General features: G+C 48.1%; 1 protein-coding gene across 3 annotated transcripts in view; it reads left to right on the top strand.

The window, feature by feature from the left end:
- Positions 1-15,538, top strand: part of GRAMD4 (GRAM domain containing 4) — a 2,133,975-nt gene that overhangs the window by 1,788,863 nt on the left and 329,574 nt on the right. For all 3 annotated transcript variants that reach the window (XM_069629242.1, XM_069629243.1, XM_069629244.1), the window contains one exon: positions 1,276-1,369. In XM_069629242.1, coding sequence (XP_069485343.1) covers positions 1,276-1,369 — 94 coding nt within the window. The remainder of the gene's footprint in view (positions 1-1,275; positions 1,370-15,538) is intronic.

Raw genomic sequence — 15,538 nt, 5'->3', positions numbered from 1 at the left:
GGAGATAAGCGGCACCAATCACAAATATGGAGAGGCAGGTGGACAGGGGAAGATGTTGGGCGTGTGTGAAATTTAAGGTAGGGTGCAGTGTTTCTCATGCTCCTTGATTACAGCCTCAAAAGCACTTCGAAACTGTCCCTCCCCCCACCCCCTGCACAGTGGTGTGTTGTATATACAGAGTACTGTTGTCTTGGAAAGATATGGATCAACAGCCTCTTTTATGGCTTGCAAGGTAGCTGGTGGGATCTTGTGCCCCAGAGTTAAAGCCTGTGTGGTGGCAGTATTAGTTGAGGACAATGAGGTAGAGGAAGACAGCCTACTACTTCTTGAGAAAGGAAAAGCCTTTCTCAGAGCATCCTTGTGATTGGTTTGGTGTGGCCCATGGGAGTACTGCCCAGGTTGTCTGCGACTGAGCACATATCACTCTTCTTTTGTGTGAACTCCCCATGGCTTTCTCTGTCAATATAAATTGAATTCAAGGTCTGTGCCATTCTTTTCCAGTGCTGAATCCTTGCTACTAACATGTCTTTTGACTAAGGTAGCCTAATCATGGTCTCATGCATTTTATTACTATGGTCCATGCACTGTGAGTGCTCTGCCTTCTGACATACACATTTCACCCTCATTGTTGATCTTCTGGTGCGTCATGAAAACTCTGTTATTCAGATGGTCCATTGGAATCCTGCTAGCTGTCGACACATTCAATTTTGGTCTCCCTCTGGCCAATCTTCTCCATCCGCCTCTAGGATATACACTTATTATTTGTTTGGTGTTCATTGTTTTTCTCTAGTTTGTGACTTCTGTCGTTTGATTGTTGGGTTGTTACCACAAGCTTGATCTTAAACCTTTTTTACCTCAGCATTTTTTATCTACTATTGCAAAACGCTTCATTGCCTTTTTGGCCTTGTTTACCCTAGCTTAAGTGCATAAATAAAACCAGTAAATGAATACCTCAACAATCCTTTCGCATTCCTACAATTGTGAGCTGCTTCGATTGATGCTGTTGAACAAAGGACTTGGATGTTGCCGTTTGTACTTTTTTAGTGTCACACAGGAAAGGTAAAATGTTTTTTTGTAATGCTGACAGAATGCGTAGAACTTGGCATCAGTTTATGGTTGTAAAAAGTGAATAAAAAATTGTTAAAAAAAACATGCCATCAGTTAACACTGCTACAGATTGCAAAAACAGAAGTATATAAAGTTCACCTTTCAAAATGTTCATTTTTGTATACTATGTTGACTAAGTCTTCCTTTTTTTTTTTAACATGTTTGCAGCATGTGACAGTGGTTGGCGTTGTTGCCTTATTAATCGGGACAGGAAAATGCCTACAGACTATATTCGGAATGGAATTCTTTATGTTACAGAAAAGTGAGTATTCTCTTTTTAAGTTTAGCATTTGTTGGAAAGTGGCACAAACCAGTAAGGTCCAAACGTAAAAAGCACAAGTTAGGGGAATATTAGTAGAGAGAAATTCATGGGTGAAGTGTAAGAACAGATATCTTTCTCTAGCAGTTAAGCAGACAGGGGGAGCTGCCGCAGGAACTCCATGCCACTCAACTCCACCTTCTAGTATTGAAGCCACAGCACTGTATTCCTCAGATTAGGCGCCAGCACTTCACTTGAAGATGCCCCAGTTTACAGTTAACAATTCATATAAAACAATTGTCCAAGTCATTGAGGAGGAAGGTGATCATATCCCTCATGGTTTTATCCCTTAGACTGGTTTGATGGAGGACTCAATGAGGAGCTCTATGGCCGGTTGTATACAAATTGTTCGAACTACAATTGACTTCTGCACAATTGACCGAATTGTAACGGTCAATTGTTACATATATGCAGGGGGAAACCCCCCGCAAACCCCAATATATATATATATATATATATATATATATATGGTCAATTGTGCAAAGGTCAATTCGGACCCTTGACTTTCGGTCATTCAAACAATTGTGTTTGAACAATTTGGGTAATACCCTATGTCCAGGAGGAGGGCCTACCTACTTTGTCCTCTCGCTTGAGGGTCGCCAGTAGTTTGGATAGATCAATGGGACTATGCCTTACAGGTTGAGTCACCAGGCTACTGCCTCCCTTTCATCCATTCCCCCTGACCCACAACAAGCCTCCTTCACATCCTCACCCCCACCACCCTCCTCTGGACTCCCTCCTGTTGGAGGAGGTTCAGCAACCCCAAGCGACATAGATCAAATGAAAATTTAATAATGCGTTATAACATTGAAAATAGAGTCCGACAGCACAATAAAAGATCTTAACAAGGAAGCATTACACATACTCCTACGTCCTGTCCCCTTTCCTCCATACTGTATGGGCGTCTCTCTTTAAGGACGGGAAACTGAACCTTTTTCACCAGAAAAAATCCTCTTCCCCTTTAAATTTAGATGCGCACAGGGGCGCTTCCCTGGAATAATGCGTTCCCCTGACACCACCCACCAGTGCCACTCCCCAGTCCTCTTTTCTGTGTTGACTGGAATGGACGCTTTCACCAGCGCTCCTGTGTCAGGCCTCCGGCCTTGTAATTCCACGTGCTCTTCCCAGGAAGAAGTTATTCCCTTTTCCCTTTTTTTCTCTTCTAATTCGCAGGTACTGCTCTGTCCTCTGGTGCTATGCTCCTCCCTGGCGCATGACGACGGCAGGTTTCAGGAGGTGTCCAGCCTGCGAGAGTCCCTTCCCTACGTCCGACCCCCACGTACTCTGCCTCTGGTGCCTTGGCCCAGACCATGGCTGGGACGGCTGTACCGCGTGAGATGCCCTAACCCCACACGCTTTCAAGAATCGATTGGCCAGGTGGAAAAAGGTCTTTGAAAGGTCACCTCCAGAGGATCTCAAAGCATGAAGAGGAAGACCATGCCCAAGGTCGGTGCTCTGTTCTCCTCTGCACCCCGTAAGGGCGACTCCTTCCCCGGGAAGTGCCAAGCGGGAGGGACCATCCAGGTCCTAAAACCAGCAAGAAGACCGAGGCCCTGTGGCCGAGGAGTTGCAAGATCCTACCGGTCCTACCGCTGAGGGGCCGCAAGGCTCCATTACCGGGCCCAGTCCCGAGGGGCTTTGCCCTAATACTGAATCATGGGTATCACCATTGGGTAGGGCTCTCCCCCTGCCGCTCCTCAGTGTGCAGGTGGAGACCGGACCCAGCTCACCAATCACGCCTCGGGCACGTGGCACGGAGCATAACAAAATGGCCGCCGGGCCAGATAAAATGGCGTCTCACCCCACGCCCTTCCCACACGGAGACCAAGCAGGGGAGCACGCATCTAGATGGGATCGGACAACACTTGGTACCTGGGCCACGTCCTATCTCTCCACCTCACAGGGAAGGTACGCATCCCCCAGTTTGGCGCGGGTATTGGCCGAAGTACTTACACTTCGTCCAGTCACCAGAACCGGCATACTTCTCCAGAAGGATGTGGAATCCCTAGCCAATAAGGGCTGGTTCAAGCCACAATTCACCCAGCCCACCAATAAGTGCCTGGACGCTAAATACAGACAGACGGAAGGGGACTCCCTCTTATTGTCGGTGCAACCCCTGCCACACTCCTCTGTTATAGCAGTGACATCACTGTACTACAAATCGCAGTCTTCCCAGCAGCATCCACTTTGGCACTGCTGGACAGGGAGGAAAAGCTTTTGGAGGTGTTTGGTAAAAAGATCTACTGAAATGCCACGCTCCACCTGTGTCAGGCCAACGCCATGTTGGTGGCTGTTAATCAGAAGTTGTGGGGAGCAATCGCAGAATTCCTTCCACAGCTCCCTGCACAAGATTATGGCCCAGGAAATAATGGAATCTACTGTGGCCCACATTGACACCTCAGATGGAGCCATATGCATTGTCATCGACATGAGGACGACGGCTTGGCTCAGGGCAATGAAATATCAACACAGATGTGCAGGAGCGCATCCTCAACCTGCCATTTGAGGGGGAGACCTGTTCCACTCTACAACAGTTGAGGAACTAGACCAGAAAAAGAATAGTTCCCAGACAGCTAAATCCTTGTCTATTTTAGCTAAATCCACACCCAAGACCTACAGCCAGGCTCACCAGTGCTCGGACAAGGGTCGGTCCATCAGAGGCTTGATGGGCTTCCAGGAGAGGCGCTCTAGGCAACCTGACAGGTCTCTGAGCCAATACAGGCACAAGCAGCCCAAGGTGGCTAACAAGGAGGTTTCCAGTCCCCCTCCTCAGCACCAGCCTCAGACGAAAAGAAGTTGTGACGGCTCCATCTGGATCCACGAGTCACTAGTGGGGGGGCAGGCTTGCCCTTGACGTACACTCCTGGCAGATAAGGTACATGGACCCATGGATCCTCTCAGTAATGTCTGCGTGCTTCCGGGCTACATATTTCCTCGGTTTCCTCCTTCCTCCCCTAAGCTCCCGCAAATTGGGAAAGCAACTCTGTTGGTGGAAATTTGCTCGCTCGTAGTGAACCAGGCGGTGGAGGAAGTCCCAGCTTCTCAGCGATGCATGGGCTTCTATTCCCGGATATTCGCCATACACAAAAAGAACCAGGCTAGCCTGAGAGTTGAGTTGAACCTTTCCCTTCCCCTCCAATAGTTGAAGATGGTTACCCCAGCCTTCATGGCAGAGACTTTGTGTGGGGGAGACTTGATGTGCTCGCTGGATCTGAAGGATGCTTACCTGCACGTCCTGATTTGGGATCCCCATCGGTCCTTCCTGCTTTCAGGATCATGGGTTTTCACTTTCAAAACAGAGTTCTACCCTCTGGACTCAACTCGGCCCGAGGGTCTTTACAAGACTAATGAACAGCTCTACTTGGGGCACAAGGCCACCACATTTACCCATACCTCCACGACTGGGTAGTCAGGGCGGAGTCTACGGAGTCAGTGCGACACACGGCTACTACCGCCCTCCTGCATAACCCTATACAATCTGGGATTTTCTATCACTCTCAAAAAAAAATCACAGCTACTGCCCACTCAGACACTGGTATTTCTGGGTCTTATATGGGATACAAGGTCCGAGAGGATCTTTGCCTCAACCGACAAGATTGCGGCAATCAAAAGGGTTACAAGGCACTTCCTCAGCAGAGCAGGATCCTCAGCCTGGTGGTACCAGCACCTGCTGGGAATAATGGCAGCATGACTTCTCACGGTACCACATGCGAGACTCAAGATGAGGAGGCTGCAGCTTCATTTCCCAGCTTCCTGTAATCAAGAAAAGGGTTCTCAGGCCGAGCCAGTCAGCATACCACAGCATCTCCACCAGGACCTAGTCTGGTGGTGTACAGACACCAACTTGTTGGTAGGCAGGCCATTCCGGCAGCTTTTACTGCAGGTCATCATGACCACAGACACGTCCTTGGAGGGATGGGGTGGGCTACCGTGGATAACTACAGCGTCCATGGAATCTGGTCTCATCATGAACAGCTGGAGAACATCAACTGGTGCGAGATGGCCATTTGGCTTGCTCTCAAGGCCTTTCTCCCATTGATCAGCAGCAAATTGGTCTGCTTCCAGACAGACTGTTCCACCTGCATGTACTACATCAACAAGCAGGGGCGTGCTAGAACCCTGCCTCTGCAAGCTTTCCATAGACATCCGGGAGTGGGCACTGTCGAACAACATTCACTTTTCAGTGGTCCACCTTCCTGAGGAAGCCAACTTGGAGGCGGGCAGACTCAGCAGATTGGGGATGGACAATTATGAGTGGCAGTTAAACGAAGAAGTCCTCCAGGGGCTCTTAAGCAGGTGGGGCCACCCTCCGTTGGGCCTCTTCACCACCAGTTCCAACAGGAGATGCCCTCAGTTTGCCTCATGGCTGGGGCAGGGCCTCGTCCGGCGACGCATTGCAAATTCTGTGGAACAACATGAACGCGTATGCTTTTCCCCCCACTTCTTTGGTTCACAAGGTCATCTGCAGGATCAGGGAGTCTCGGAGCCTCCGACTCATCCTGGTTGCACCATGGTGGCCCGCGAGACCCTGGTTCTCTGAACTCCGTCTGTCGGATCAGCCCCCGGTACACCTCCTGGTGGGCCCAGCCCACTTACTCTCCCAACAGGGAGCCACAGTGGTTCACCCTGCTTCACAGAATTTGGCCATCACAGCTTGGTTCATGAACAAGTTGCCCTGAAGCATCTGCACCTACCACAGAATAACCTTGTTATCATACAGGAGGCTAGAAGTGACTACACCAGGAGTTAATACAAGAGCAAGTGGACAAGGTTTTGTCACTGGGCAGAATCAAAGAAGATTGATCCATTAACATGCTCGCTGGACGATGTTCTATCCTTCTCAGTGCATCTGGCTCATTCAGGAGTGCCGATGGACACATGCAGGACTATCTAGCGGCCATAGGGGCCTACAAGAACTCCTGTGATGATATTTTCTCATCCTCCAATCCAGTGGTTAAGAGACACCTGGCGGGTCTAACCAGGTTATATCCACCTATCAATAGGCCTCATCCTGTCTGGGACCTTAATGTGGTGCTTGGCGCCCTATCGCACAAACAATTTATGCCCATGATGTCGGCAGACATCAAGCTGGTTACCATTAAGACAGCCCTGCTGGTGGGCCTTACATCGACACAACATATCAGTGAAATTCAGGCACTGGTGGCTTCAGAGCCCTACACTACATTTCACTGTGACAAGGTGGTGCTCAGAACGCATCCCGCCTTGAGGTTGTCTCCTCCTTTCACCTAAACGAGGAGATAGTACTCGCAACGTTCTTTACTGACCCAAAGGATGAGACCCAGAAGGTATTGCACTGTCTGGATGCCAGGCGCGCCCTACGATTTTATATGGACAGGACTAAAAGCTTCCATAAATCGGATGCACTGGTTCATCACATTCAGAGGATCAAAACCGGGTTGTCAAGCATCCAAGGCTTCTATAGCAAGGTGGATGGTTATGGCCATCAAGGAGGCATACGAAGGGCAGAACAAGCCTTTGCCAGCAAACATGCACGCCCACACCATCAGAGCCAAGGCCACAGTGGTAGCTTACCAAAGACACGTACCATGGCAGACTATCAGCAAGACGGCTACATACGCTACCACCTCTGCCTTTTGCAAGCACTACTGCTTGGATGCCAGTGCCAAGTCAGATTCAGCATTTGGCCAGGCAGTTTTGAAGAACTTGTTTTTTAAAAGAGGGGCAACTCTCCTCCCTGGGGCGGCATTCAGTTGTAATCGCCCATACTGTATGGTGCAAAGGGGACGGGATGTAGGAGTAATTATAAATTACTCACCTTAGTGACTAACGTACTCCTATTCCTTAGTCCCCTTTCCTCCATACGTCCCAACAGCCTCCCCCTTAACAAAACTTGTGTCATTAGGCAATCTTAATATTGTCGACGCATCTAAGTGGACTGAGGAGTGGCGCCGGTGGGCGAAGTCAGGGGAGCGCATGCTCCCAGGGCTGTGCCCCAGCGTGCATGTAAATTTAAAGGGGAAGAGGATTTTTTCAGGTGAAAAAGGTTCGTTTTCCAGTCCCTAGCGAGGGACGCCCCTACAGTATGGAGGAAACGGGACTGTGGACTAGGAGTACGTTAGTCACTACGATGAGTAACTTATAATATTTCACCCAGCTGTCTTAGATGAAACCATAGTTTGTAGTTCAGCCACTTGTAGTTCTTGATCATGAATATCATTGCTTGTCCCACATGCCTAAATTTAAAAAATCAAATGGTTGACCCGATATTTGAAGAACTTATAAACCCCTCATCCCCACATACCATACAGCATAGTCTTCACTGAACTTAAAGCAATGGTTGAGGGCTCTGTTCAACTCTGTTGATCCTTCACATGTTTCACAGTATTGCATATTTAACAACTGTGCTGCCCAGAAAAATGATAGAATATTTTAACACTACTAATATAATCCTTCTACTGGAACAGAATCTCCAAAGCCTGTCACCATAGATGGACCTCTTCAAGCTCATCTCTGAATTCAACACCCCTACCTGCACCAGCAACACTCCCAGCCCCACCCAATCCCTCTGTGGCTCTCCCTTAGACCACTTCTACAACATAGGCCAAGAGCGACACAATTCCATCCACTCTAACGCATTGCTCTCTCCCTACCCCCACCTGTCCACAACATCCGAACCATCTTCCTCTCTTCTCTACCTTCTCACCACTCTTTCCCACAGAATGTCTCAACCTAATATCACTCAGACTGGTCTCAGGATCCCCTGAGGACAACTGATCTCCCCTTTCGTCCCCCCTCCAACTGCTAAAAGAAATCTTGGCAGCCACTTGTGCAGGCGACCTCGCAAGATCCATTGTTGACTCATAACTCACTTCCTGCACCTTTCCAGCAGAATGTATTTGTATTTATTAAATTTTTATGTCGCGCATTATGCCAAAGCGCTTACATTACAACAACAAAATTACAATAGAAGCATGAATATCAAACTAGAATCAAACAATCAATAACAGTATGCACAACAATTAGCTGAGGACAAGGAATGAGAGAAATGGAGGAAAAATAAGAAGGGAGTGAAAGGCGGGTCAGGAAGGAGGATGAAGATGATGAGATTTTAAGGCGGAGCGGAAGGAGGGGTAGGAGGAGATGGAACGGATATGGAGAGGTAGAAAGTTTCAATGTAGGGGGGCGAGGAGCTGAAAGGGTCAGAAGTAGGAAGGGGCACAGGGTGGTGGAGGAACAGAGAGGAGGAATAGGTCAGCAGAGCGGAGAGGGCAAGAGGGAGTATAAAAAGAGAGGAGGGTGGAGAGATGGGGAGGGGCAAGGTTGTGAAGAGATTTAAAAACGAGGCAGAGAAAGTTAAATTTAAGTTGGGAATGAAAGGGAAACCAGCTTAAGAGAAGAGAGCGAAGAGGAGATGGAATCTAGAGGGGAGAGAAAGCAAAGAGTACGGATAGCAGAGTGATAGAGGGATTTGAGGGGAGCAAGATGAGAGGCAGGAGGCCAAAGAGGAGAGCAGAACAGTAGAATAGACGGGAAAAGATAAGGGATGAAGTTAAGAGTTTGGTAGCATGGAAGGTGAGGGAAGATCGGATTTTGCGAGCATTGAAGAGGTGATAGCGACAGAGAGATGTGGAGAGCAAATGAGAGGTTAGAGTTGAAGTAGAGGCCAAGGTTACGAGCAGAGGAAGAGAAGGGAAGATTGGAGGGGGGGAAGGGGATAGAAGGGGGGAGAGGGAGGAGGAAGTGTGATGGCAGGGAAGAATAAGACTTCAGTCTTATCAGTGTTGAGGGAGAGAAAGTGGGAAGACATCCAGTTTTTGATAGCTGTAAGACAAGAGGAGAGTTTGAGGTGGATGTCGGGAGTGAAGGAGGAGAAGGAGAGGTAAAGTTGGGTATCATCAGCATAGAAATGGTGAGAGATATCAAAGGAAGAGATAATAGGGGCAAGAAGGGAGATATAGAGTGAGAAGAGGAAAGGGCTGAGCACAGAACCTTGGGGAACTCCGAAGTCAAGGGAGTGAGTAGGGAGAAACGTCCACCTCAAGAGACAGTAAAAGAACGATTAGAAAGTTAAGAGGAGAGCCAGTCGAGAACAGAGCATCTAAGACCGAAAGAGGAGAGAGTATTGAGGAGTAAGGGGTGATCGACAGTGTCAAAGGTGGCAGAGAGGTCAAGAAGAATAAGAATGGAGGATTGCTTAGAGTAGCGTGCAGTGATAAGGGAGTTGAGAACAGAGGTAAGAGCAGATTCAGTGGAATGTTTAGGACGAAACCCGGATTGAGTAGGGGGGAGGAGAGAGAGGTTGGAAACAAAGGCAGAGAGTTGAGAGTAAACAAGGCGTTCAAGAAGATTCGAAAGGAATGGTAGAAGAGAGATGGGATGAATATTGGATGCAAGGAGGGGGTTAGCAGAGGGCTTTTTCAGTATAGGGATGATAGTAGCATGTTTAAAGGCAGAAGGAAAGGTGGCAGATGACATATGTTGAAGAAGGAGGTGAGGTAGGGAATTGGAAAAGAATAGATTTTGGGGATAAGAGGGGTAGGGATGGTATCAGAGGGGCAGCTGTAGGGTGAGTTTTAGACAGAAGGAGTAAGACCTCCTACATCAAGCCTCTCCTCAAAAAGATCTCCCTTGACCTTTTTGTCCTACAGACACATCTCCAACAACCGCTTTATAGCCAAATTAGTGGACCGAGCAGCATACTCACAACTATGCCTCTCCGCAGGATCAAACAAGATCCTCAACTCTGCCCAATCTGGCTTCAGACCTTTGAGGAACTGAATCCTGCCTAGTCTCCATCTCAGACAATCTTAAAAGACACTTAGTCTCAGAAGGTTCCACCACCCTAATCCTACTCGAACTCTAGTCGGCATTCAACACCATTGACCATGCTGTCCTCACCAAGATACTACACACCCTGGACATCTGGGATTGAGTTCTGAATTGGATATCTTCCTTCCTCTCGAACAGATCCCAAATAGTCATGCCTCCATTTTCCTCAGCTCCCCGCCCAGTCACACACGAAGTGCCACAGGGCGCCTCTCTCTCTCACCACTCCTCATTACCCTCTACCTGAGCCCACTAACTGCACTCATTCGATCCATTGGTCTTTCTTGTTACAGTTACGCAGATGACACCCAAATCATCTTCAAAATCCCAAATAGCCTGCCTTATTGCTCGTCCTATCTCGCTACCTGACTGTCGGAGATCGAAAGCTGGATCACGGCCAACCACTCATACCCATACTGATTCAACTACCTCCTACTCATTCCAGGCCAAACCAAGATCATGCTATGTGGAAAGACCACCGTCTTCCCTCAACCTACCCCCGGCTGCACTCCCCAGGCCCACCTCCCTCCACCTCAGTAAAAAATCTGATGCATTATGGACGCAGATTTGACCTTATCTCATCAACTCTGTGGTAAAATGCGGTTACCTACACATACGCATCTTCTGCTGTCTTTTTCCATACTGGACCTTCCCACATATTCTTCACGATCATTGCTATCCTTTCACATCTAGTCTATGCTCATGGAGCTAGAGGCACCTGCATCGCAGCTAAGAAACCTCTGAGTATGAAACACTGGCACAAGGCCCCAGACAACGCTTCTCCCCGCCCTCCTTTTCCTTCATTGGCTTTCAACCGTTGAGCCTTTTACAACAAAGGGCTGGAATACCTGAAGCAAAAATTCACACACTAAAGGCCCAACGGAAACCTTAGATCAGGATCAGCACTTCTTCTTGTCATACGAGTGACAAAATCAACCTGCATGGGGGGTTCCTCATTCTCAGTCCAAGCATCCACCATTTTTAACTGCTGCACCCTTGCACTCGAAGTTCAGATCTCTTGCTCAACTCAAGCGCTTATCCCACCCACCCGCGTAGGATATTTGTGTGCACAAGATGAACCAGTTAGGTGGATCTTGCACTCCTTTCTACGGCTGTATGATACGCACTGCAGGACTAATAGCAATATGTTTCAGTCCTCCTTCATCGGACACTCACGCTCTGCGGCCCACAAAATACAGTCCCTTTAAAGGAATGGTTTGGTCAAAAAATGTTATTGTCCCTGCGGGTCAGCCATGTGTTTTTAAGCCTAAGTCGCTTGATTTTAGAAAAATTTCCTATGGACCTTAACCGAGTTTTCGTTCAATAAACGCACGCGAAAACAGGCATCAGGGAGCTGTCATTTTGTGATAATCCTATCATTTCCCCCATCGCCCTGGCTGACCTGCTTTTGCTGCACTAAATCATATCCCCCGCCCCTGAGCCTGTCATCAGCAGACGCGTACCACCCACTTCACAACGCCAAAGCACGTCTCGTGTCAACATTCGCTGCGCTTTAGCTAATAACGTGTCGCCATGGAAATGGCAGAACGCCTCTTTCCTCAATAAGTATAAACAGACCGTTTCACAACATACAGCAGCAGAATTTCGATTCCATTCCTCTCTCTGTGTTACTTTGAGTATTCTGTGACTCGTTTATGTGCTCTGGTCAGCTACCTTTGTTGCTTGTAGCCCGTGTGAACAGATACCAGTACCACCACTATAAATTATTTGTTTGTTTAACACACAATGGCTACAATAATGCCCTACATGTACGAGACCGAGTATACCGAGGAGGAACTACTGGAAAGGGAAACACGCAAAAACGATGGGTCTTCGGACGGCAGTTGGGAGGACGATTTAACAGCTGAAGAGCCTGGACCTAGTCGCATGGACGGTGTTTCCACCTGGTGCACATGCAATCGGTGCAAGCTAATGCCAACCGAGGACGAGAACTGCTGCTGCTGTGAAAACTCGGGATGCGTGGCTTACATTTCTGAAGGCGAGCCACGACCGCAATGCATCACCGAGACGCCAGACTTCAGGGCAGCCTGCCTCACATGGTCCGTGTTGAAGATAATGATGGTGCTTATGCACGAACTTCGTGCAACTGTTCGTCCTCGTAATCCGAGTAACGAGTAAGTATACTTGTCATGCCACTCCTATTTCATGGTCTTCTACTATATCCAAAATTACATATACATATCATTGTAACGCACGAAAGTCGTTCAATAGTTTGCAGTGTCTAGATAGCATTTGTCCAAGCAGAATGCCATTAGTTACAAGAATTGTCATTGACAACAAACGTTTATTAAACTTATCTTGGTCATTTTAAAAACATTTTGTTTCATTCCTTTTCACAGGTGGTACAGGCTGGTGGCCTATCGTTCCTTTACATGGTGGCTTCACGGGAGGCTTGGACACCACGTTCGAAGAGTGATACCCACCTGTGCCGTTCGTGCCATAAGAGAAACGTTCCTGAGTGACAGCGGTCAGTACAGGGGATTTTCTCTCGCTGTGCTGCAACCTGAACTGTACAATGTTTAAAGTTTTGTATTTTTGTGTCATCAAAATAAGGTACAAAATAAAACACCACATATATTTTAACAAAGGTTGTTTCGATTTTTTAAATGAATCAAGTGTGTCTCCATTCAAGGATGGACGTCAGACATCTTTGCTCGGAATGGGTGAAGTTCAGGTCGCTGTGAAGCGGGGTGGTCACTATCTAAGATAACATAATATATTATCAATAATCCAGGCACTAAATAACACTTGTTCAAAGTCTTTCAGTCGGTTATGTCTCTATAAAAGTCACACATATATCTATACTATCAATTAACATTGGATTATACAGGCCTTAGGTCAAGGGTCTTGACCACTATAATACACTGTTTGAAGTGTGGGTCTGTGCTCACAAGAATCTCTGGTATGTGGCATTTGTTATTGATAGGCAATAATATACTGCAGTAGGGGTCTAATGTTAGTTGGGGATCTGCTAGGTGGGCATCATGGCAGTGGTCACTGATCTGGCACATGAAGAGATTACCTTGCAGGGACACAGGGTCAGAATGGCAGTAAGTTTCCACTGGCGAGGGTGCCTGTGCAAGGACACGTTTGTGCAGATGAACGAGCTATGTGCTTGGTTCAGGCCGGTTCACATGCAGGACCGTGATCTCAGAGAGTGATGTGTTACATTTATTAGCTGTTGCAAATACCTCTTGAGTTTTCCAGTCAGACTGGGAACGAGGGTGTGGGCCATGTGCTCTGCGCGCTGTACTATCGCTGTGGGGCCTGGTCACCAAGATGGAGTGGAAAGGGGGTACAAAAATGGATGCCCTTTGTCCTGCTGAGTGTTCCAGTCGACGCAAATGTCATCCAAAGTTAACATCACATAAGGGCAAGGGGCGAACCCACTACTGGAGACACTTGGTATGAGTTTCTACTGAGAAGTAAAGGATGAGAGGGACCTGATGGCCCCTTGCTCCCACACACTTGCCTGCACGCCCCAGGCCCATCCATCCCACCCCCTCTATCAAAGGCGGTTCGCACCCAGGGATGAGCGCTGGCATGGGGGGCTGACACAGGCGCAAACGGCCAAGGTGCCAAACAGCATGTACACTTCAAAAGGTATCCCACGCCCAGGGCCCATCTCTCACATGGCCTCCTCAGACCCCGTGTCTCCAGGCAGGCCTCCCCCGAGGCAGGCCACACCCCTGCAATCCACATAAGTGTGTCTCCATTCAGCAGTCTTCCTGTGCCTTACCTGCACGCCCCAGGCCCATCCATCCCACCCCCTCTATCAAAGGCGGTTTGCACCCGTGGATGAGCGCTGGTATGGGGGGCTGTCACGGACGCAAACGGCCAAGGTGCCAAACAGCATGTACACTTCAAAAGGTATCCCACGCCCAGGAGCCATCGCTCACATGGCCTCCTCAGACCCCGTGTCTCCAGGCAGGCCTCCCCCGAGGCAGGCCGCACCCCTGCAATCCACATAAGTGTGTCTCCATTCAGCAGTCTTCCTGTGCCTTATCTGCACGCCCCCGGCCCATCCATCCCACCCCCTCTATCAAAGGCGGTTCGCACCCGGGGATGAGCGCTGGCATGGGGGCTGTCACAGGCGCAAACGGCCAAGGTGCCAAACAGCATGTGCACTTCAAAAGGTATCCCACGCCCAGGGGCCATCGCTCACATGGCCTCCTCAGACCCCGTGTCTCGAGGCAGGCCGCACCCCTGCAATAAACATAATACCACAACATACACACATCATTCATTCACAAACACACCCCTGTTTCTAATACTTTATAAACCACTTGATATGTCACATGAGAACATATTTGTGCTTTGCAAGTCAACTCCTGAACCTTCTACCTGAGAAGCACTGAGATCTATGCTAATCTGCTCGTCGCCGTGCTATCTGTGACCGCTTCGAGCAAACTCGTCAGTGTGCTACCTGTGGCCATCTACCTGTTCTCCTGCAACATACTGCTCGGCCTGCTGAATCCAACTGTTTGTTGGTCAAGGGAAGGCCATGTATCCTAGTCATATTTCGGTCATTTTTACATTTCAATCTATTTGCTATTACAGTACCCAATAGAGCTGTGGTCATTGGTCTCATTGCTATTGACTTGAGTTTCAATTGTTATGCTATCAATAGATCTATTTATTTTCATCTGTGTCAATTGTCATCAAATGGCATCCTTCGGGGGTCCAGTCTATAATGTAAGCATGTTTCCTTTTCGTGCAAGACAGAACATCCAAGGGACGAGTCGCATGTTCAGAGTTTAGTCACATAATGTAAAAAATGTCTAACTTATGCAAATACTAAGCCGCACATGATGAACTGGTATGGTTCCGGCGACCAAAACAAACCTTGCATTGAGCATGGTATGGTTCATTTACTTTTTTTACATTTTTATTCATCAAGGTTTTATAATAATCTTGATATTTAATTTTCAGAATTTTCAACAATGCCTGCCTGCTCGATTAGCAGTTGCCCTTCGAAGACCCATGCTAAATCTGAAGGCACTACAATGCATGTTTTCCCGAAAACTGTTGATCGAATAAGAGAATGGGTCAGACATTGCGGATATCCTCTGGATGAGCTGGAAAGTAGAGTCCAACAAGTCTTTGAGGACAAGAGGGGTGATCGATACCACATCTGTAGCCGGCACTTTCCCTCGAACATGTACACCACATCTTGGGTAACAAAGAAGAATAAATGGCGATCGACACGAAAATTGCTCGCAAATGCTATTCCCACTCTATTCGTCCACAATCCGCCAGTGGTGAGTTAAGTGTCCGTTTTTA

This window comes from Ambystoma mexicanum, chromosome 12 (genome assembly GCF_040938575.1).
Source record: "Ambystoma mexicanum isolate Mex_15411 chromosome 12, UKY_AmexF1_1, whole genome shotgun sequence".
Lineage (NCBI taxonomy): Eukaryota > Metazoa > Chordata > Amphibia > Caudata > Ambystomatidae > Ambystoma > Ambystoma mexicanum.
Note: the sequence above shows the minus strand (reverse complement) of the source record. Positions and strands in the feature narration are given on the sequence as shown.